Source organism: Ixodes scapularis, unplaced genomic scaffold (assembly GCF_016920785.2).
Source record: "Ixodes scapularis isolate PalLabHiFi unplaced genomic scaffold, ASM1692078v2 PGA_scaffold11__112_contigs__length_91849675, whole genome shotgun sequence".
Taxonomy (NCBI): domain Eukaryota; kingdom Metazoa; phylum Arthropoda; class Arachnida; order Ixodida; family Ixodidae; genus Ixodes; species Ixodes scapularis.
Window position 1 is genome coordinate 28,918,680 of NW_024609837.1, and position 24,160 is coordinate 28,942,839.

General features: G+C 47.6%; 2 protein-coding genes and 1 non-coding gene across 3 annotated transcripts; all 3 read right to left on the reverse strand.

Moving 5' to 3' along the window:
* Nucleotides 1-344: 344 nt before the first annotated feature.
* On the reverse strand, nt 345-5,594 carry LOC120846611. The gene is made up of 5 exons (XM_040218439.2): nt 5,422-5,594; nt 4,539-4,780; nt 4,005-4,111; nt 3,274-3,563; nt 345-1,557 (listed from the first exon to the last, which is right to left on the reverse strand). The coding sequence occupies exons 1-5, from the start codon at nt 5,530-5,532 to the stop codon at nt 1,366-1,368; spliced, it is 942 nt and encodes a 313-aa protein (XP_040074373.1). The 5' UTR covers nt 5,533-5,594; the 3' UTR covers nt 345-1,365.
* A 547-nt stretch (nt 5,595-6,141) lies between these two features.
* Nucleotides 6,142-7,567, reverse strand: LOC120846608. The gene is made up of 5 exons (XM_040218434.3): nt 7,381-7,567; nt 6,802-6,856; nt 6,663-6,715; nt 6,218-6,339; nt 6,142-6,161 (listed from the first exon to the last, which is right to left on the reverse strand). The coding sequence occupies exons 1-5, from the start codon at nt 7,533-7,535 to the stop codon at nt 6,142-6,144; spliced, it is 405 nt and encodes a 134-aa protein (XP_040074368.1). The 5' UTR covers nt 7,536-7,567.
* A 1,950-nt stretch (nt 7,568-9,517) lies between these two features.
* LOC8034127 lies at nt 9,518-23,858 on the reverse strand. The gene is made up of 9 exons (XR_005717079.1): nt 23,776-23,858; nt 23,321-23,468; nt 21,547-22,729; nt 21,372-21,471; nt 20,854-21,005; nt 19,472-19,745; nt 16,220-16,376; nt 13,125-13,439; nt 9,518-10,077 (listed from the first exon to the last, which is right to left on the reverse strand). It is a non-coding gene; the product is annotated as an uncharacterized LOC8034127 (transcript).
* Nucleotides 23,859-24,160: the final 302 nt, after the last annotated feature.

Genomic DNA, 24,160 nt, shown 5'->3' on the forward strand with positions numbered 1-24,160 from the left:
TTTTTTAACTTCCGTCGGTATTACTTTCACTTCTAGAATCTTGATAGATTGACGCTTATGGTAACGAGAGGGCATTTGAGAGATAGAAACAGTAGGTGGCTGGGGGAGTTGCAATGGTCTGTCTGGCGGGGAGCTGTTGCAATCCGCAAACTTTCTGCATAAACGGAAGCTCTTACATGAGCAAAAACCATTATGTAAGTGCTGAGTAGCAGCCCGCAAACCTCCTTATGCACAAATGGAAGCCCTGCTTTGTTTTGGAGACCCTCTTGCTAACCTTACATGAGCAAAAACCATTATGTAAGTGCCGAGTACCTGCTACACACATCATCAACAATCAACGCAAATTTGTGGTAAGAAATGACAATTTTTTCTTTATTGCATCCAAGGCAAAAAGTCGTCCGTAGATGAACACCGACAGATGCCTGTCGGAGTGCGAGTACAAATAAATTTTAATTGAACAAGGGCGTGCAGCAATTAAGGTGACTGGTTTACTTCGCACGGATATGCACACTTCTTTCGTGAAGAATGGCTGTGGGCGACTGATCAGTGCAACCAAAAGCCGTGTCTAACTGGACTATGGAGGCTTCTGCACATTGGTGCAGTGACTACTAGGTGCACCGGGGCAGTTGAGCTACAGATCTACCTAGAAGGACCTTGCACCCACCCTAGTGCTCTTTAGCTTGGCTGTGCATTTCAAGGAAGCTGATAGTATCTATTGGAGGAGGCGGTCCCTCTCAAGTTGGGGTGTCAGTCATTTGGATTAAACTACTCTAAAGCACCAGCTGGATGCACACTCGGAGCACCATCAGCCTTCTCTGCCTAGTCGACACTGCTGGGTAGCATGACTCTGCGAAATTTTAGAGTACAGTTTCTTGTCGATCTAGTTGTCTGCTCAACTACAGTGTTGCCTGTTGGGCAAGTGTTCGGGAGAGGGGGGCAGGGGGTGGGGAGGGGTGACGGGAAGGGGGATTTCCTTTTCCCTCCCTCAAATTGTTTACTTAAAATGTTTTAAATATCTGGAGGAGGAGGAGATGGGGAAAAGGGAGCGCGATTTCCCCCCCCACTTGCCACCCCTTATCCGATGCTACTGCTGTTGGGCTATGGGCTGCAAGACCCAGTTTTGATCGCTCAGGCTGCTATCTTACGTTGTGCTGAAGGGCAGTGATTTCCTCACAAAGAGCAATGGCATTGAAGGCAAGAGAATACCTCACTCCCCCCCCCTGCCCTGCCCCCCCCCCCCCCCCCATTTTGACACTATTGCTCCTGGGCTGCGAGACCCAGTTTTGATTGGCCTGGCTGCAATTTGCTGAGGAGGGGAAGTGATTGCACGGCGAAGTTTCCACGTCAGGGCGTCACCGACGGCAGTCAGCTGGTGCGTGGACTGTACAGGGTGTGCAGGACCTTGACGGCTTTCTCGAGGTCGGGTGGGACACTGGCATCGGGCTGGAACTCCCACCGATTGAAGAGCAGCAGCCGGAAGTTTGTCTCGGTGACTCCGAAGTCGGCAAGGTGGCTCAACACTCTGTCCGGTCGCAGCGGGAAGCGCAGTAGTGTCTCCTGGAGCCAGAGATGGACACCGCATCTCGAGTTAGGGAACCACGTGTAAGGGGCATGCATTGCTTCTGTCTCGAGGAGGCAGCAAAGTGAATGAGTCTAGGCGGAATTTAAAGGAAACTACTGAGCTCCCAAATGTAAATAGGACACATATGTCACCACATAATCCCCCCCCCCCCAATTCCTTTAAAAAAAAAAAAAAAAAAAATAATTGATGCAACATTTACGTTCTAAAATTGGTTTGTTTTGAAATAGAAGCACATTTCGGAATTGCTCCTATCTCAAAACGTGTCTCGCGACAAAAATATTGTGCTAAAAAAAGTTTTAGAAAGAAGTTTTTTCTGACATGTGTGTCTTTTCTTTTCTTTTTCTTTTCCAAAAAAAATTACAATTTTAAGGTAGTGTCCCTCTTAAGGGGGGACACTGGCTAGAGGTCGAACTTCTTAACTACTCAAGTGATTGGAATGAAATTTAGAGAGGAGATTTAACGTCAGATGTAGGTGTATTGTGCAAACTTTCAGCTCTCCAGGACAACTTTACATACCTGCATAAGAAGATGTGTCACTCTTTGTTAAGAAATCTATGATATGCAAATGAAGCTATTAAGCACCATTTTGACTGCTAGAATATAAGGTGAGGGATGTGGCACTTCGGGCTATCTAGGTTTTATAACTCAAATGTAAATATTTCAGGAAGAGTGATTACCTCAAAATATGAGATGCAAATCTGTCCTATGTCAATTTTTGAAAACGTAGCTTTTTATCACTGAGGACTTTAACTTAAAACAAAATAAAGTAGATAGCCCGATTCCCCAGTAAATTTCAGTTCAGAAACATCTTGATTGTGGTATTGGAACACTTTCACCTTCGAACAAAAGATTCCTTCGTATGAAATTTGCAGCAAAAAGTGGAACTGAGAAAAATGCATTCAAACATTGAACTCCTTTACTTTGTTACTGCCTCACAACGTGTTGAAAATATTTTATATCAACATAAATATTTGGCGTATGGTTATCAAATTTGGTGTAAGGGCGTATAATTAGTTTCTAAAACTGAAAACGTCAAAATTGACAAATGAACTTTTTCAAAAAAATAAAAAGTTTAAGCCCATGTCCCCCCTTAAAAAGAAACAATTTCGGTGGCAGTTCAGTGTTCCTCCTTGGTCACTGCACCACACAGCAAAGAAATCTCGTTTCTGCATGACTTTTCTTTTTCACCTCTACAGATTGTTTTGACTCTAGCGCTCTTATTGGCTAGAAAAAAAAAAAAAAAAAAAGATTTCTCATTTTTTGTTAGTTTTTTTTGGGAGAGATGTAATCGGGTGGCCACGCACGGCCAAATACTACGCTCACCGACAGCTTCAGAAACGTGGGGCTTGGCGAGTTCTCAGCATCTTGTTGCTCTGCAGCCCTTCCGATTGCAACATTGGCCAAAGAAAGCAACTAAGAGCGAATCGCAAAGCAAGAGGCGTAAACATGACAAGTTGTGTCCCACGTTTCTCATGCGGTCACTTACTATAGGTCACAATGGGGTGGACAATATCATATGTCTAAAAGGGGGGGAGGGAGGCAGCTGGCCTCTCATACACACGGTTCATACAGCCGACATTTAGAAGACTGGCTCCTTTCACTCGTTAGTCTCTTCGAGCACCAAGTTTCTGCGGAATGCCACGCTCGGAAACGGCACGTTGGTCAGCGACGCCCTGGACAGAGTTGCTTACATTTGTAAAACTCTCGCGGCCGATGGAGACGTACGCCTCCATGGGGTTGAACCTGCTCCCTCGCCTGCCGGACGCGTCTCGCCGAACGTCAAGGTTGAGCGTTTGGGTGCTCGACGCGCTGTTGTGTGAGGCTTGGCTCGGCTCGGCTGCGGCCCTGCGTCCGTCTGCCGGCCGCGCGTCGGCGGGGGGGCAGCCGGTTTGCGAGAGCAGCGGTGGGATGGCAAGGCTGTGGCGAATCCAGCCCTCGTTGCTGCAGAGCACCGCGTGAAGATGGTCAATCGCCTCTTGACCTGGGAGGGAAGGTAAGTGCATCCTTGGGTCTGGTCGCCCAATTTATTGGGGACTCTGGCGGATCTTTGCGGTACATTGAGCGCATCTTGAGCGGGTGTCTTTTCGGAATGTTTAGTCTGTGCACCGAATTTCTGCCCGGTGATGTCACGTTTGTGGATCGACTCGGATAATTGTAATACTGGTTGCTGCATGGTCCCGCTGATAGGCGAAAACGCTGGCAGCCAGGAGGCTGAGTCCCGTTACAGTAGCCGCCTGATTTATGGCCGGATAATAGTAAGTATATGCCCAGATGACGCTTTCAATTTTTAGTGAGAGACTTTCCTTCTGCAGCTGTTTGTCTACTTCAGACAAAGTAGAGCTTTAGAAGTTTAATGCAATGGTAGTTCGATTTAAGTAGGATTTTTTAAACTGTATACCGACTCGCTGATTCAGGCTATTACCTCCTGGGGTTTCCAAGATGCTTTCTGTCGTGAGGTGGATGTTGATGTCGTCTGCGGTTTCGGAACGTGGATGACCTTGGATGCCTTCCTCCAAAGGACTCCGATTGCTTGCATAAAAAAAAAAGTTTGAAAAGTGTTTTTAGGGTTTAGTGCAAAGTATAGGAATTGCGTTTTAATGTGCAAATTACGCACACCCTGTACTGAAATACAAACTTGATCGTCTTTGATATTGCGACAAGTCTAAGAAACGTAAAGCCTCGAAAACCAGAGTCTCGCCCTCCTTCACTGTTTGTAATATATTAAAACACAACTCAACAATCGCAATCTAAAAAAAAAATGTTTTGATTTAGCCATTTATTTGTACTTATGCAAGTTATTTATCCAAAAATGTGGTTAATACTGTGAACGAAATGGAGAATACCGAATGTGGGGATGCATAGTTTTACTATTATTCTCATACAGTCTTCAGAAGAAAGCATTCTATACTGGTACTCTGTGGTGATGAAGTGCCTGTCCAAAGCAGGGTAGCCTTACCCGTTGGCGGTGAAGAGCGCTCCGAGCGAACCCAGGCAGCTCAGTACGGCCTTTTGCAGCTTTCCCGTGGTACGGTTTCTGCCGCCGGCTGCTGTGTCGTCGCTACGGTGCAGTGCATTTGCGGCTAGTTGGTCCGCCAGCCTGGAACACCGAGCCGTGATCTTGGGCTCGACGTGCGTGCCAAACACCTTGCACAGGCGTGCCTCGCTCTTCAGAATGTCGTACAGCGTTGACAGGATCACCTGGGAGGTTCGGACGCATTGGAAAGGAAAAAAAAGACAGGCTCTCGGCGTTACGGTTGCTCTTAGACGCATGCAGAGAGGAGATTTGGTCTCAACGAGTTTATGCAGCACTCGGCCAAGCAGTACGATAGCCATTGATTGATGGCAAGCAGTGGGGTGGTCTTTCCGGTGCTTCATATAGGACGGAAGCATTCGGTGTCAAGTCCGTTCGGTCGTACATGAACCGGAGCTGTATGACGCTTATTTGCATGCGTCTACTGCATGGCCACCATTTTTTCAATTTCAATGGGAAAATGGCGGACGACAGAACTCTAAAATACATGGAGCCGAGTGATGCCAGTTACTGAAAGCGGAAGGAAACGGACCCCCTTTTCCCATTGAAATTGTCAGAAATCGCTCGTAACTTTTGAATCAGATGACGGTTAGTTTTGAAACTTTGGCATTTGGTTTGGACCACTTGGGCTACACTTCGGCAGAGAATGAGTGTTTGGCAATGCATAGTTTAATTTTGCAATTAAAAGAAAAAAAAAATGCTTTTAAGTTTTTTGGGGGACACGCTATACAGCTGAAGAAAGCCACCGAGCATTCTTCGTGGCACTGTGCCGCTGCTTCAGTCGGCCATAGGACCTGGGAGAGCGTACCTGAAGGCCGGCAGAGTTGTTGGTGGACCGCACCCCGGCCCGGTGTACGATGAGGTCGAGCAGCGTGAGGCAGGTCAGCAGGGGCGTGGGGAATGTGGGCACCACCGCCATCGCGCACGACAGCAGTTCGGTCAGGCACGCCGTGCCGGTCGCCCTGTCTGCAACTACGCGGTACACACAGTCGATGGAACCGGTTGGAACCGGTCGGATCCTCCAGTCAATACGACTGCAGCGCCGCCGCGTACATCCGGGATCTTTTTACGCTCGCCGCTCGTTGGCGCCTGGTCTTACTACACCTTTCTAGTATGCGCCGCCTTTTCCACCGCTTGGTGGCAGGTATGTGGACGGGTCATTTCTTGTTTTCGTACTTTCTAAACTGTATTTGTCTCTTTTCTGATCTAAAATAGTGAACAAAAACTACTTTTATAAATAATTGAAATGGTTTGCACCACTTATTTTTTGTATTTCGACTAAAAAAAAGCTTTTAGCGGCTCTGACGAGTAGTAAGCCCAGGACCAAACACGTCACATATCGCGCGCTTTCGGCACTGCGGGTCGCCCCCGTAATGTGGGGGAGGTTTGTACAACGTTTGCTTAAAATATGATGCATTGATATTTAGTTACTCTCTCCGCGCCCACTGACTTGGCCGAACCCTGAGGAACGTGGAAACCGCAAAAAAGGTAGATGCTTAAATATGATTGCAGGGCCCCTTTAAGTTTCTCAGAACACACTTCTCGTAGCTTTTTTAAAGACCCGAAAAAAAGAATCTCGAAAATTCTCGTCAGTGAGGATTTACCGGCAACGTTTTCCGAGGTCACAGGGGAGCCCTGGAGGATTTCGTTTTCTGCCTGCCGCACCCACTGCTGCTCATCCTCGCAGCACAGCTTGAGGATAGTCGATGCCGAACTTGCCACGACACTGGGCGACAACCAAAGGTATCTCGGTGACTGTTAGTTTGCAGAAACGGCCCACTTTAGGTACAACAATCCACTCTAAGCTTTTACTGTTCAAACCCAACATGCTTGAATTAAGTGAACTTACACTGGAGTTATGTGAACCACCAAGCACAGCGATTTGATGCTACAACAGTTGCGAGGCTGTTTTAATTGCAGTGTGGAATGTTGAAGTGGTGCTGTTTTCTAATGTGTGCTCTTGAATGTAGGCGGGCAATGTAGAAGTTTCAAAATGAGAGGCATACTAGTTGATTTTTAATGAGCGTAGACGATGAGACACACACATACCTTTCAAGGTACTCTCCCAGCAGTCCTTGAAGTGAAAGATACCACCAGGGCCTCTAGAATGGGGTGCACGGCATTTAGAATGCACAAGTTTGGGAGGCTGGTATGTGCCCCAAGTTAACTGCAGACTCGTACTACTTACATCTGAGCTTTCCTTGGCCAGTGAGGAACTGTCGAAGTGCCGCCAGCCATCCACTCTGCAAGCACAGATCAAGGTGGAGATGCACGATTGTTCATTTGTCTCCCTTGTCTTTTTTTCCTTCATATAATTGCGTTGTCTGTTAATACAATGGGAAGTTAGTGAGCCCCAGTAATCATCTGGTGTCTCTGAGGTAGATGAGAAATTTAGCCAGTACAGTACGACTACTACTCTGGGGTCTGTAACATGCGTAGCGTCAAGCAGTAGCGGTCACACAAACACACACTGGTACGACGCTCGTCCAGACTGAATTGGGCAGGGATAGGGATTGAGGCCAGGATCCCTGGGCTCTGCAGTGCAAGCTTTCGATTCACGTGCATCGAACTGCAGCGCGATTAACACTGACGGCCTTTGTAAGCAAAGACCAAAGTTTATGAATTACGAAACCCTAGGGAAAGCGGCACAGATGAGCCACGAGCACGAGGCTTTTGAGCATTTGTCAAAGAAGCTCTAAGCCTGTGCACATTTGATAGCCCACTAAAGCAACCCGACTACTGAAGTGAAGAAACAAACGTCACTTGCTTTTTGACGATGGTGAGCAAGACATCGCCGACGGAATGTTCAAGGTGGTCGGAGTGAACGAGGACAATGAGGGCAGCATCTACGAAACGTCGAAAACAGTCCAAGTTCTCCCCGTCTGCCGACAAAGAAAGTGTCGCCGCTTCTGCCGTCAGCATCGTGGACAGGGTGCAGTTCTCTGCAGTGAAGGACTGGAAAAGCCGCAGGAAGGAGAGCAAGCCGGGTAAGTATTTGGACAATATCGCAAAATATGTCTTGTTGCTCTCACTTCAGATGTGGTGCATCAATGTCACAAGATGGGGAAGCACCACCCCTTCTACGAAACGCTTCTACGAAGTGTTTCGTTAATCATTTTTGAGCTACGCTGTCGAGGACAGATCTAAGACTGCGCCTGGATCCCAATCCCATCGTGTGACTTTTGTTTAAGCAGGACGACTGAGGATTAGAGAGAAAGGAAGCCAGATATCTCGCCTTAAATTTATACGGGTGTCAGCCTTCAACCTTGATGCCTCAAACATTCTAGCTCTCGTTACAAGTTGCAGCCTCCCAGTTGGAAGTGCATTAACTAACTGGTTCCAGTTGGGTGCAGCCGAAAATTAGGCTTAATCCAACTGGATCCAACTGGATTAAAGGGGTTAGGACGCACCAAGAATAAAATATGAGATAAGCACACTGCTAGGACCCATTGTATGTTCCTATAATCCTGCTAAATGCGTTTTAAAAAAGGTGCAATAGTTCGGCGTATAGATAGATTTATATGCGATACCCTTGGATACAACCCATTCGAAAATGCTGCCGTGTTAGTGGGGTCGTTGATGTCACCCACCCAAAGCACAGTGTCCCCTTGCACGCGCTCGCAGACTTGGCTGTCTCGGCGTCTCATGCTTCAGCTTCCACGTTTACCTTCCACGCTTCGAGCATGCGGTTTCCAGACGGTTACTTCTACGGCATGACTTGCTTCATCAGAGTCTTTGACACCGATCGCAGCAGCGATGAGAGTGATGCTATCAAAGGATGTTAGGAGCTGGTAAATGTAATTAGCCGTTAGTCGTTCATACAGCGGGAGGTTAGTCTGCCAGAAACATGGCGGCATTGTTACCCTCTGTGGATGAGAAATCTAGCCAGTGCAGCAAGACCGCTAGCCCGGGATCTTTAACGGGCGTCGTGCGGTAGTGATACACGACTGCACGCCAGTACGACGAGGTAGGGGTGTGAGTTGAACCCAGGATCCCTTTGAAAGCTGGTCTTTTTGACTTCGACTGGCTTGCAACCAGTTCCAGCGACAACGACGAGATCGTAAGGAATGATCGCGCTTGTGCATGCAGGGTGGAAGATCAAAGGGCAAGGTAACGAGGCCATGGTGCTGGTTATGTTGTCAGGAATAAAAATGGGAGATGGATGGGAAACTGAAAATAATAATTTAATGATGCAAACTAAAGGTACTAGCGTGTTGGATTAGCCGAGTGGTGTGAGAGTGTGGAATTGTACTGTGGCGAGGTGAGCTGGCCCAGCATGGGGGCATCTAGAATGAGAGAATGTTCAACTAAATATGATGATTGCGTGGTTTATGGGCACCATGGTGTGACTAACTTGAGCAGCGTTGCCTGGTCGCCAGACGAAAATTATCAACATTCGTAAATTGATCATCGCAATTACTAGAGCTCTAAAAATTGTGAAACTTGGTGTATATACTTAGTAACCTATGAGCATTCCATTTCAAGAATAATTTATCTGTTTAATTTTCAAGTCCTAACCCCTTTAAGTCTCGCTTCCAGCTGGGACCAGTTCCATAATCCAGCTCTCCAGCTGAAGTGATTTTCGCCAAGAGTCCTATGGATGTTTGCAGGACATACCGTAAAATGCCGCAGAAGCGCCCACTTCGTTCAAGCGCCTACTATTAACATTCTGCAAACTTGGGGATTCTGCAAGTTATATGTTAAGCGCCTGATTTGGCCAGACAAGCGCCTATGTCTAGATTAACCGAGTTTTCAGTGAAAGAGGGGTGGGCGATTCCCCGAGATTTTACAGTATATATCCGTTAGGACATCCAGAGGTTGTTCACAGAACTGTGTGTCATGCCAGGGTCCTAACTGCCAGATGGATAGTAGTGCCTGCACTCTTCAAATTGGGTTTGTGCCATTTAGCCTAGAAACTTTTCTGCCCCTCCCTTTAAGGCGGAAAAATGACCGCAGCAGCGTTGGCCACTCCCGTAAGAGGCGCCGCAACCTGACGGAGGCTGATTGCGGAAGGGGCGCCGTGCAACCAAGATTCTGGTTTCACGACAAAGGATATCCCCAGGCACTCAAAATTATTCCTCAGTCCTTTGCAAAAGTCTGCCGGATGCCATTTGTTGTGTAGCACGTAAAACCCCCAAACTCGATTTTTCTTTAGTGTGCCCACAGAGCGAGCTCTAATCACCCGGACGACAAGTTGGGGGTCCGGCCTGGGCGATGCCAGGCACATGGCAACCGGCACCCAGACGGCAACGCTGGGCAGCGGCCTGGCCCAGGGGGGCCACTGGAAGAGCCCCGGACGTGCCCACGCCAGCCACGGGGAGAAGGCCACCAGGTCCGCATTGGGGGAGGGCTCGGGGTAGCCGCACTTGAAGTCCCGGTACACGGCCTCCAGTGGGGCTGTGGCCACGCACAGTGTCGCCAGCAGCACTGTGCAGTGGCTGTGGATGGCCTCGACGTAGAATGCCTGCACATGACAGAGAGAGCTCTTTGCTGGAGACTGACACGGAGGAGGAAGCGGCCCATCCTCCTTCCTTTGTTCTCGTTCCTTTGTTCATCCCTTTGTTCTCGTTCCTAGAGCCCTTAGATGACAGGGCCATAGTGCTGAATAATATTGTCACGAATAAAAATGGGAGATGATTGTGAAACTGAAAATAATTATTTAACGAGGCAAACTAAAGGTCCTAGCACGTTATATTGGAGCATACGTGTTACCGCTGCTCTTATACCCTCGGTACATCCGGGAATCTTCTGGCGGCAATATCCAGAAGGTGTCGAATTTCCCCCGGTTTCCTCCTTTCCCCTTGTCCTCATTTCTTGCCTGCCCGGTGTCCGTTGTTCGGGTCACGCGTTGACAGGACTGACATAAATTGTGGGGGGTGATATCTACTTGGGCAAAGATTCCTTAAAGGAGCTGTGCAACGATTTTAACGTTGAAAGAATTGGCATTTTCTGGTTTTGATATTGTTCACTGTGTCACAAATGGCAGAAAACACACCTCCTTTCATCGAAATGTTGCGATTCCGCCGTGTAATAGCGAGGCAAAACTTGGAATATTTCCCGACCTGCAGCCACGAGCGGCGGCCATGATAAACAAGCGGCGTGACTTCACTTGGGTAGTTGTAAGAAAGATAGCAAGTTTATTTTTTTATTTTATTTAGACATACTGCAGGCCTTGAACAGGCCCCTGCAGGTGTGGGGTACATACAAACAACAAAACTATACATATGAGAAACAAGAAACACATGGCAACCTTATCTATTACTTATACAACGACATAAATACTTATGAACGCCATCAGCATAATAAACATTCCATAATCAATGCCTAATATACAATAAAAAAATTAAAAATAAATGCACGTACAAACAGAAGGAAAGGAGAACAATCAAAAGTTGTGACTCTCAAGAGCAACATTGAAGTCGGGGGCAAAAAAGATGTCACGAGACGGGGCGTTCCAATCCGTAATAGTGCGTGGAAAAAAGGAATACTTAAAAATGTTAGTTCGAGCGAATATTGCTACCAGGGAATACTGATGATGGTGCCTAGTTTCCCTAGATAATGATGGAGATAAATATAGACTTGATTCAATGCGGAGTCTGTTATTATAAAGCAAATACAAAAATTTTAGTCGCACAATTTTTCGACGATGCTGGAGTGATGATATATTGTTTGCTATCATCAATGAAGATGGGGAATCTAGCCGATTATACTTTCCATAGATGAAGCGAATAGCTCTCCTCTGAACCATCTCAAGCTGTGACGCATCCTTTTTGGTATTCGGGTCCCATACTATGCCAGCATATTCTAACTTCGGTCGGACCAAGGAGTTATATGCTTGTAATTTAACGGAAGGGGCAGCGCTTCTAAGTTTTCGACGTAACAAGCCCAATTTTCGAGAAGCGGAGGAACAGATATTTTTAATATGTTGAGACCAACGGAGATCGTGGGATATGGTTACGCCGAGATATTTGTATTCAGTCACATCAGATATTACATCATTGTTTAATTGATAAGAGAACTTTAGTGGCTTTACTTTTCTTGTTATACGTAAATGAACTGTTTTCGTAAAATTTAGCTGCATTTGCCATGTGCGGCACCAATTGCAGATAGAGGCAAGGGAAGAATTCAGTGCGAATACCTGCTCGATAAAAGGTAACTTTTTTTTATAAATCTTGTCGTTCCAACATATATATAAATGCGTCGAAACCCTGGTATCATCGACAAAGCTTTTATTATACGGAGTTTTAGTGGCGCCATCTATCCTAGGTTCACTAAACCGCGAACAGCCACCAGAAGCCGGAGGGGGAGGGGGACAGCGCCGGACGGGCAAGGACGGGTGGTCACGCGGTTGCGAGCGGATGAGTTCTCGCTGCTCGCTGATGGCTCTAAAGAGAGAACTTTTCCGGAACTCCGCGCCTACTCAAGTGACGTCACTGTGCACGTGACCCTAAAGATGATGCACGAGTTGAGAGGCGGCAAAAACCTGGATCTTTTTCATTTTTTAAAATAAAAACTAGGGTATCCCGGCAAAATCTGTTTTCTGTAGTTCACTGCAGAAGTGTCAGGCATCAACTTCCACAATTATTTAAGCAAAGCCCTGAAATTGTTGGACAGCTCCTTTAAAGGAGCTGTGCAACAATTTCAGAGCTTTGCTTAAATAATTTGGGAGTTGGTGTCTCGACCTTTCTGAAGTAAAGAACAAAAAAACGCTTTTGCCTGCATGTCATAGTTTTTATTTTAAAAAATTAACAAGATTGAAGTTTTCGGCACCTCCCAACTCCTTTAGCATCTTCCGAGTCACGTGCGCTGTGATGCGAAAGGGGAACGTGCGGGGTTCCGGTGAAGCTCTCTCTCTAGAGCCATCAGTGAACAGAGAGAACTCGCCCGCTTGCGACCACGTGTCTATGTGCTTGCGCAGCGCGATCAACATGGGGAAAGGAGGAAAGTGCCAACGTGCTTGTCTGGGTCCAGCCATCCCCGTCCGGCTCTGACCCCGTCCCCCTCCAGCTTCTGGCAGATGTTCGCAGTAGCAGACAGAGCTGACGGTTTTGTTGACCTCAGGTAGATGGTACCGCTAAAACTCTGTATAATAAAAGTTTTGTCGATGATATCCGGTTTTGGCACATTTATATTTATGTCGGAACAACAGTATTTACAGAAAGATTACCTTTTATCGAGCAGGTATTTGCACAACTTGCTATCTTTTCACAAATTCCTCATTGACATCACGCTGCGTGGTTCTCATGGCCGCCGCTCGCGGCTGCAGGTCGGGAACTATTCTAATTTTTGCCTCACAATTACGCAGCGGAATTGCAACATTTTGAAGGAAGGAGATGTGTTTTCTGTCCTTTGTGACAAGATAAACAATGTCAAAAGTAGAAGAGGCAAATTCTTTCAACGTTAAAATCGTTGCACAGCTCCTTTAATTGTGCTGGGACCGCACCATATTTGAGACGGCGCCATGCACCGGTGGCCCAGTGCCACTCGTGAAGGCAAAAAAAAAAGACGCACCTCGTCGGCCCGATCTTGGAAGTCGACAGAATGGTGGCGGCGGTGTCCGAGCACTTCTCCCGGCGTGGTGCTGACTGCAAAGAGGGCGTCATAGGCACACAAGAGCAGGGTTCCAATGTCCGCCACCAGCTGGGGCAGCCGCTGCTCAGAGGGCCTGATCCCGGCGTAGCGGAAGCTCTCCTGCTGCAGGGTCTTTGCCAGGACTTCGGCCAGAAGTGACCTCGCCTTGTCCCAGGGCACGTCCCTGCACAGGTCGCTCCTGAGGCCTTGCAGGTACATGTTCCAGGCTTGCACCGTGAATGAGGGACGGCTGCCCTGCTTCGCGGAGGGACGGTGAATGTCTCGTGTATCGTCCGCTTAACATTTTTAGCGCTTGCATTTTACTCAAAGTATAGTCCAGGAGCATGTATTTATTTGTACTCCAAGTATGTATTAAAGTGTGAAATTATTTTAGCAAAACCCTTCCCCTCCCCAATCCCATAATGTTGTCCATCCGTTCGTCTGTCTGCGCATTCCCTCGCGTGACCCAAGGTCACATGACCTATATACTCATTTAGTCTCCACGCTAAGCTTGGCGGAAAACCTTACGTCACGTGATCCAGAAGCCAAATCCTAAACCAAATCAGGAAAAATTTGTCGCGTATGTCAAGAGATCTATACACCAATCCAGTTGCCCCGCTAAATTTAGCGGGAAAAATGGCATCGCGTGACCTTACGTCATGGGACACATGCACCAATTCAGTTTCCCTGCTAGATTTGGCAGAGAATTGATGTCATCATGACCTACGCATCAAATCAGTTTCCCCTCTGAATTTAGCGGGAAACTCGACGTCTCGTGACCTATACACCGATTCAAATAACCATTTAACAACAAAGGGCACCTGTATGCAGAGGGGAAAAATGCGGAGGGGAAATTGATGTAACTTGATTTCTAAAAGAACCATTCACTCTTTAAATCCTGCTTTTCATCCATCATGGGACTTGGGAGATAAAGGCCGCGGCCAATTTTTTCTGTTGCTTTCGAGTGGTAGACTTGGAAGCACAGGGTGTGGCAATATGAGCCGGCTTAGCTGGCTTAGCGGCGTTCAGGCCGGGGCAGCACGAAAGCCCTGTGGGGAGCCCCTAGTATGTCGAGCCGTTAGAAGAAAGGTTGGAATGGACTGCCCCCGTGTCCTGTTGTTGCAATCTGGCAGTTAGTTTCATAGCTTTGTATGTTGGGGGACATCCCATGTGGCATTTTACCCCTTTCATCTTGGAACTGTTCACAAGAGCGGAAAGGCCAAGCTTTGGGAAGTGGCCGCTCATGAAAGGGAGCTAGAGTTTTTCTGATGGTGTCTGGTAAACCTTGAAGGTCTATTGCAGAGGTGGCCAGGCTGACCCGGCCTAAGAGCCGCAAACAAAATCACGAAACTTCCAAGAGCCGCTTGACCGGGGAAGGGACAAACTTTTGTTTAGAGCAATGAACGAAATTCGAACTACTTTCAATCAATCCGAATCAAAAGCAGTCCAACTGTACGTAAAGTAGCAGGAGCATAAGACTACCAAATTGAAAACGCGTTCCATTTATCATTTTGGGGAAGTGCTCGTGTGACCGGGAGGGAGGTGGGGGGGATAGGGGAGGGAGCCGTGAGCCGCACTTCGACACGCGAAGAGCCACATGCGGCTCGCAAGCTGCAGCTTGGCCACCCCTGGTCTATTGCAAAAATATAGGTTGCCACTTTGGACAGTGTTCAGTGGAGTAGCCAGGAATATCTTCTTGGGGGAGGGGGGATCCTGCAAATGTACTGACCGACACACAGTTCACATGCGAGTCAGTGCTTGCCCACACCTGGTTTCGGCACTGCCTGTGCACAGAAACCAGCTTCGTGTAAAGTGAAGCATCTGCATCTGCACCGTGCCAACGGTGCCACCGCAGTGACGTTGGGGTCGGTGTACAGGGGTGGGCGATCCAAGTGATCACCCAGGGTGCCATCAAAAGGAGAGCACCACCACTCCCCCCCCCCCCCCCTTTTTTGAATTTTTTTTCTTTTATTTATTTGAACACGGCGCCCGACACGGCGCTATATGCTCGATCGCCGTTAGTTTTTAAAATGCGGTTCTCATCTTATAAAACGCTTGTGTTGGGCCGTACTTGTGTGTTTGCTAAAGGGGTGTCCAAGCAGGATACTTCAGAACGTGTGAAGCAACACTTCTCCGCCGCATGCATTTAAAGTTGAATTCCGGCAGTCAGTCTTCCGTTTGGTCATGCACCAAGCAAACATGGTGGCTTTCCTCCTTGCCTCCTTTGCTTTTTTGTGATGTTGGTGCTCGTCAGACTTGACGTCGCATGCCACCTGCCAATGGTGTGCCCGTTGCCTGTCCATCTGTTCTGTCACGCCCTCGTATCCTTCCCTTTCTTATTTTCCGGATTTGAACAGTAGCAGAGGCCTTGAGCAATTGGTTGATAGCCGACAGAGCGTGGAAGTAGCTGTCCGGACCCACGTGATGAACATGCGCTAGGCCTCTGTGAAAGCCACAAGCGGACGTGGCGGAGTGAAGCATTCCCCTATGCAAAACAAAGACGGATGGAAGCAGAGCGCCGCACTTCATATGACAGAGAAGTGTCGCTTCATGCGTGCTTGAAGTGTCCTGTTTGGACAGCCCTTAACAATATGATGTCGTACCTAGTAGATAGGGGCATATAAAAAGGGGGGACGGGGTGTGCCAAGGCCGGAGTTTGCAAAATAGTTTGTTAGCCTAGTAGGTTAAACATTGTGTCAATAAAAAGCACAAAAGACAAAGACAAGAGGAAGATTACAGCATGTAACTCCCCAAGCCATCAACGGAATCTTGGGAAGCGCTTGTCTTACGTATGTAGTCTTCTTCTTGTTCTTGTCTTTCGCGCTATTTATTTACGCCGGAGTTTGCCCAGGGCACTTGATGGTGTAGGGCCGGCCTTGTCGGTGCATATTTTAGGGTTGGCTGCATTTCAGGGAAGGGGCTGCACCTCCATAAGCTCCTCCCACTGGCTATGCCACTGCATGTTTTTGGTCAAGTGGTACAGTGACCCCAAAGATGTGTTTTCAATGGCATAGCCAGGAATAAGCGGCACTTGCCTCGTGAAAGACGCCCCGGCCAGCCCAGTCGTGGCTGCCGGCATCTTGGGCGACGCAGCCAGAGAGCCACTTGAGGTGGTGCAGAGAGATCTGCATTTCCGCCGAAGAGGCCGCTTTGTTTGCCCTCTGCTGGACGCCATGGAGCTCACCGCTTGTTCTGAATCAGCATGGAATGTGTTGCATTTTAGGAACTCGAGACCTTACCAACCTGCAATGTTGAGTCGTGCGTTGAGGCCCGTTCATTCACTCGTGTTTGACTAGGACCGGCTGAGGAACGACCGGATTTTAAGCCTCTTGCGACGGCTTATGGCCTGCTGCATTGCTGAGCAGCTGGTGTAAGCTGTCGCACGAAGCCTAAATACCTGTCGTGTCTCAGTCGGTCCTAGTCAAACGCGAGTGTGTGAACGGGTTTTTACTCTTAAAATGCTTTCTTGGTTTCCGAGCACTTGTCTTTGTGAACTGAAACATACACAGAACGAGATAGGTAATGGAGCCAATACTACTAATACAATTTGTAAACTGCATATTTCTAATATATGCTTGCTCGATTTGGATATTAACGGCAAAAGTGAAATGAATTGTTCGTTTTAGATTCGTTGAAATCTGGTATACGTACCGTAAAATACCAAGCATCCACCCATTCCACAATAACTGCCCACCCCTCAATTTTGTGACATTCGGAAGATACATAAAGGACATTTATTTACGTATTGTTGACCTAAGGAGCGCCCATCCCCCAGTTTTACACGATTATCCCAAAATATTGAGTCGGCGCTTGCTCGGGATTTTACAGTACTAGGTATATGCATATGGTATACGCATAGTGTGTAATTTAGAAAAGACAAGGAACAGATAGCGATGTATCGTGGCACCTTCTTTAGGGATTCTCGAATTTATTTAGTACATACTCATGACCATTCGCAACTTTCACGACCTATAGGGGGCTTTCTGGTGCCTATCAAAATAGCTGTCATCTGGATAATTGTCGTAGAACAGCAGTACGAGGCTGGGCCTGCGACGTGAGAGTAATTCCAGTTTTACTATATATGAGCTGTATTAGAGCCTTAGTTTATTTTTTCACGTCAGGAAGATGTTTGCAAGCACGTTTGTTGTGAAGCCAACCATCCAGGAGCTAGGGAGCGCGATTCTCACGCCGCGGTACCACCACTGCTGAAAGTTGCGAATTCAAAATTCAAGCTGGTGCAGAGACTGTGAACAATAAATAATTGCAAGAAGAGAAAGTATGTAGGCAAGCTGGTTAAAAACATAATCTAAACCATGAGACAAGGTGGAATAAAAAAACAAACATAAACTGCTAAAATTAAATTTTCAGCTCTGTTTCGAGGCAATGTCGCACCTCTTCTTTCTTTACACGTTTCTGGGTTTTCTCAGAACTCGAAAACCAACTCACCAGCTCGTCTTTGCGATATTACTCAATTATTTTCCGAATTAGTATTGAAAAAATGTAATTTTCTCCTATGCAGGGACTAGCACTCTTCTCACAGTTGTCTCAGCTCTAGCTGCTCATGTCATACACTCGTGTTCCAGTGGTGTGACTGGTGTAACCAGGAAATTTTTTATTTTATTTTTTTCGGTGTTAAGGGGAAGGTTTGAGATGGCTGTGATGTCGATGGCTTGGGGTGCCGAGGGCTTCAGCCTTATATAAGTAGGCCATAAAATTAGCCCCTTGCCTACTAATAACGAGTGTCACTCGTGCCGCCATTTACGGACCATAAAACCCTACCACGAGTGTGACTCGTGTTTCGGTTTCAGAGCTTGTTTTGTGAGCTCTGCGGCAGATGGCAGCACTACCCCTGTTGCTCCTGTTTACCTTGGGTTCTTTTCTTGTTTGCTTTGCCTTTTGACAGAGAGAGGGCGCTCCATTGACAAAAAATAAGCGCACTATTGTAAGCAAGCGCGCCAAAAACATGTCTTCGGCGCGGTCTGCTTTGGCGGACGAAGATATACAAAGACTTCTTTTTGAAAGTGATGAATGCGCCCGTATTTCTGACGACGAATCCTGCTGCCTTTCCGATTACTCGGAATCCGATGAGAGTTCAACGGACAGTGAGAAAAGTGTTGAAAACGATGCGAATCCTGGAAGCATTTCATAGACTTCGGCGTCTGCACGTCAGTGGAACTGGGAGCAGAGGGACAACCAGCCTGCTCAGTTCACCTTTGTAGAAACCCCAGGTGTGTCAGCCAGGGTTCAACGCAGTCTTGGTGAGAAGACAAGCGCCTTGTCGACCTTTTCCGTGTTTGCAAGTCATGATTTTTGGGCGTCTGTCTCTGCTGAGACAAATCGCTACGCCGAACAAGAGATGAGCGACGAGGATCGTCCCAAGAAATGCTATGAGGAGCAATGGTTTGACACCACTCCGGATGAGATAAAGGCATACTTTGCCTTGTGCATCATTATGACGCAAGTGAAAAAACGCACAGTCAAAATGAACTGGTCCAAGAAGTCCATAGTGGAGACCCCAATTTTCGGCAAAACGATGTCCTATGTGAGGTTTTTGCTAATCTCTCGATTTCTATCATACTGTGAAGAACTACTGAAGAAGAGGAGACGACCAGAAGTCCTGGTATAGAGCACGAGACTACGCCTAGAAGCCAAGGAAACGTTTTTCTTTATTTTGACGCAAATTGCTTTATTTAAATAAAGCTTTCTGTACGATCTTTAAAGAAAAAAAATGAGTAGGCAAGGGGTTAACAGTGTTTATTTATAAAAAAAAAAAAAAAAAAGTCAGATGTTTTTTGGTGTTTATCTATTTTTGATCTATATGTGTTTTGCGGTGATAACTGTTTAGGACGGACACTAAAAACTGGCGACTATCAGTAAAAATATTTCATAAGAAATTAAGATTTCAAGTTTAAGAGGGGAGAGTTTTTCCAAAAACAGTCCTAGCTGGAACTTTGCGGGGCAGTCAGTATCGTTAAAAAAAAAGAGTTTAGTGGTCAGCTTGACTGATGGTCGAAGGCTTTAGGGTCTTCAGGAACCCCAAAAGGTCTGCAGATCCCCGTTTGAGAACCACTGGTCTACAGCCTACCCATGAGTCAAGTGCCCCCTCTCCCCCCCCTGTGAAAATTAGTACATCTGCAGCTGGATTATAGAACTGGTCCCAGCCGGATCCGCCTGGATCCGGCTGAGACAAGTTCTATAATCCAGCTTCAATTGGATCGACCTTTATCCGGTAAAGCAGTCGCAACTACTCCACTGTCGGGTTCCTGTAAGGAGCCAAGCCAACGTACCCCTCTTTGTCCGCCTCCTTCGACTTGCCACCACCTGCGAGGGCAGTTGAGAACCTGCCCACTGCCTCGGCCAAGTAGAGGGCGGTGTTGAGCGCAACCGCAAGCGCGTCGGGCACGTTGTGCTTTTCTGCAATGACGGCTTCGACGTCGGCCAAGGCTTCGTCGATGCGCACGTGTACGGCATGACTGAAGGATGCCCGGAACGGAGACAGGCCCGCCCGGGATGCAGACGCCACCCTCGAGTACCTGTCGAGGTGCGCCACAGCCTGGGACGCTGCGGTTCAGAAACAATGAATCACCGGTCAACCTATTTCCGTGCTCCAATCAAACCACTATTGGAAAAAACGTGTTGAATTCAAAGTAGAGTCGCCGACGGAAACGGCAGGGCCTGTCTATCAAACACCTGGCATCCCTGCACGTGCTCGTTGTCTTTTGTAGTGCATTGGCTGTGCGTGGACGTTTGAAACTCGCGAGACGCCGAAGTGTTGTCAACTTGCACTGGAGGTGGGACGACGGACAGACCTCTCTGTCGTTTTCGTTCTGTCGGGGACTGTAGTAGCTGGACATCTAAATCTCGGAAAACTTTGACAAAATCTGGTTAACAGATGTTGACTTTAAGTGACTTCTTTGAGGCAACGTACCATTGGCGAACTTTCGATGTGCCGTAGGGATTTTAAAAATATTTCAATATTGATGAGACCTGCATGAAGTTAGAGATACTCCGACTGCTCTTAAATCTAAGTTTTGCAATGTATTTTTTGCGGCAACGTACCCCACGGGGTACCATTGTATCGTGTTGTAGTGCTGCATATCTGTGTGTGCTGTGTCTCAATACGTCGAGACTCGATCATCTCGTCGAGTCGCAACATCCTAGCTGCATCTTACGAGGAACACTGTGATCAATTTTAAGTTTGGGTAAAACACCGAGTACTATGCCTCTGTGTCGCAACAAGTGTCCTCCTGCTATTTTCGAAATGTCCGAAAAATAAGGAAACAACGTACTGAGCACCCGCCCCAGACTTCTGAACCAACCTATATAAATAAGATCAAAATGAGATTCTCCATGTCGGCCACTACTCCAAGGGCACTGGTGCAAAGCGGTGAAGCTCGAAGCTAGTGCGCCGGTGCAAAGTAGCAAAGCCCACCCTACTATGTGCCCACTTCAGCACTTTTGCTCTCGAATCTAACAAGCCCAATCTTTTTCCAGATTTTTTCCTAGTTTTGGATCGGGGCTTGCTAGGTATTTTACGGTAGGGCGAGATTGTTTATTTAGACCGTCCCATTGCGCGAGACAGGCACAGCACATTGCTTTTGGTGCACTTTGTACTGGAGTAATCCTTGCAGTGTGTTGCGAAAAAAATAGGCACTGGCCGTCTGCTCACCCGAGGCAGTCACCTTGACGCAGCTTCCGCAGACGTCTGCCAGCTCGGTGCTTTCCCATCCACTCATGGGCAGCGCTTTTCGTTCTAGCAGTATGTCGTCCTGAATGCTACGTTGCAGCAACGTCAGTAGTCCATTGGAAGCCAGTAGACCCCTGTTGGTGTGGGAAAAGACGTTTGTAAAAAGCCAGAAACCCTTTCTGAAACACGTCTGCAGGTGGGATTTGCCCATGCTGCACCACATAGGCTTCATCATTTTTCAAACTAGAAAAAGGTGAGCATGCAATCACCACGTAAAGACGGACGCTGAATATAAATATAGCTGAGCTAACCGTCTGCCTATTATTTTCAACTCGTCAACTTTATGAAAGAAAATCTGACTTAGAGAAGGGAAAGACAAATCATGTGGGTCTGTATGTTCTGTATCTTTTCGTGCTATGCAATTCTCTTAGTCTGGCCTGTCACCATGGTTAACATTCTGGATGATCGGTGATTATGCTCATGCGGAAAATGCAGCGAACCTCCAGTCCCAGAAGCAAGCGTTGGTTTCGTCGTCGTCATTGTCCGAGTCATGAACTGGAGACTCTTCCGGGCTGTTTGACGCCATTGCAAAAGGGTACCCTGCATGTAGGAGCGACAGAATGAGACTTCCACAAACACCCCTGCGAGTTTGTAAAATAGGTATTTCTGACATACCGCACGGGGCATCTCCACCTCCCATGCACGAATCAAAGTTGTATACGCAGTTCAGCTGCCGCTCAAACCAGTGGAGCTCTTCAACGAGCCCAATCGTCACCACACTCGGCCAGTCGCCTGTGTCATCTGCATCTTCGACGCCGTTAGATCCGGAAAGCTGCTTGACCAATGTTGGCAAGGATCCGTGCTTCCTGCTCTCTTGCCGCCTTGTAGCAATCTTCGCTTTTGGGGATGCGTTTTCGAAGGTGGCCGGCCTCCCCTCCGCTGGCTTTGCATGTTTTTCCATGTCCTCGTTGTTGCTCGAGCAGATGTTCGGATTGGCGAGGCAGCGGAGCAACTTGGGTACATTGCCGAGGTCTTGAGTCAGTGCCTTATTGGAGGCTTGAGACAAACCTCCAGAAGCTGCGCCGCTCTTCGAAACCTGGCGGGACGAACTCGCAAGCTCTCGCAGGAGCAGGGTGACATGATCGCGTATCCGGGTGACGTAAGGCCCTTGCAGCTCTCGCCACGTGATGACCACGGGGCAGAACTCTCCGACACAGAGGAACGAGACGTCTTCGACGAGTCCGCGAATGCAGAAGTTGCTCAGGCAACCGAGACACGCGACGTCGTCGCAGGCGCATTCGAAACGTCTCAGCTGTTCGGTTCGAACCGACTGGTGGATCCGACGGATCTGCGTGGGAGTGAAGGCTACTCTCAGGACCTCGAAGTAGCCTTCCCATTTCGACTTCTTGATAAGGCTGTTGGTCAGCGAGAGGAACAAGCTGGAGGTAGTCAGCGTCTGGACGACATATTCGGCAACATGGTAGCAGACGCAGCGCCACAGGACCTTGACATCTTCTATGGGCTCCGTCTCCAAGTTCAATCCCGAGGCATGCGTCACATTTGTGGCATTCTCGCGCGAGTGTGCGCTCCTTACTTCGTTGTCGGGCTCGAGACTGTAGTGCGTGCTTCGAGAAATGCCCGTGGCTGTCGTCGTCGTGTCGCGAGTCTTCGTGTGGTCGCTCGCTTGGGGATTGGATGCCCTACGAGACACGTTCCTGTCACGCTCCTTGAGTCGGCGGATACAGAGGGCACAGTCGACTGGCGCTTGGAACGGGACGAGGGATGCAGATGCCGCCAGGGATCGGAGGAGCTGGAAGACGGCCTCGATGGAGTCTGGCTCGTCATGGCAGAACTGGAGCTGCGAGGGAATATCATTATTTACGACCGTCGGGGAGTCTTCAAAGCATTCTTGGGGCTGTGCATTTTCCTAAATGGGACCCCCTTCTGTGCCCGCGTCACATAGGTGCCAAGCTGCACCCCCCTCCCCCACAGACAGTAAGAGCTGCAACCCTGACCCACTTTGGCCTTTTTCTGCATCTGCAATTCCCACGACTTCCCATCATCTCCCAATATATGTTGTAGCATTCTAATTGAATGGAACCTAAATGAGATTCACATTCGGTCAAACTGTTTGAACTGAAGCTTTTTTAGAAACCAGCAGATACGTCAAAAAAGGATGAAGGACTTGCAGCTCATTGTCCACAACAGAACATTTGTACCACTAGTACTGGCCGATATGACTGCATATGTCAATAAATTTGTGGCCAGGTTCAAACCAGTATTCTTTTTTTTCTTTATAAAGTACCAGATGTAAGCAAAACTTCTTGCAGCTGCATCCTGAGCAAATAGAATATTAATGAATTACTAGAATTGTCGAAAAGGACAAGGTTATTTTGGTCCTCATCTGATGTTGTAGGAGCATTTGGAGTGGAGCTTGCATAAGACTTACTATTTTCTGGAGAGACACCCTGACGATGCGGGTGTGGTCACGACGGATTTGAGTTTCCGAGTCTGAAGAGACGGCGCGATGCTTGGGCAAGGTCTCTTGTGAGCCGTTTTTGAGGAAGGTGTCAATTTCCTGCAGGGTTTCTTCGATTCTGTAAGGTACGTGATTTATCATTGCTGGGTTTGCACCGCAAGTCGTACTTAGGTGTTCCCTAATTGTAAATATTTTCTAGTAATAAGTAGTATAAATTCAACGTTGCAATTAGTAGAAAAACAAAACAAAAAAACCTGCAATATTTAATTTGTCTTAAAGCCTGCTTCTCCACTACGCGTGCTTGCATTGTGGAAAAGCCAACACAACGACATGATCCTGTCGTGCGCTGCGCAAACGCGGTTTAGAGAAATTCATATATTCTATCACCTAGCATGTTCGATAACGGATTAAAAGATGTCTCTTACCTTTTGTCGATTGCTCGAATTTCATCGGAGTATGCTTTGTCCAAAGCAGAAAGGGCCATTTGGAGCTGTTGCTTTCGGGTGTCCAGCAGCAACTAATCAAATGTTGCACTCATGTTTTTTTTTTAAAGACATACATCTGTGCAAAACGAAACCCCATGACAAAAGAGCGAGAAGCGCTGTTCGCTACGCGCGCACCGCGTAGGACAGGAACGGAGAGCAGTTTTGGCAATTAGTGGCAGTCTTCCCAGGCGACGGAGCCAGTTTTGAAGTATTATTATTTTTTTTTAATTTTGCTGTTTTTAAATTAAATTTGCACGACTATTAGCAGACGTTTTCCTCCAGGCTTTTTGAGCCACAGCAGAGATTATTTGTTTATTTGTTTTTC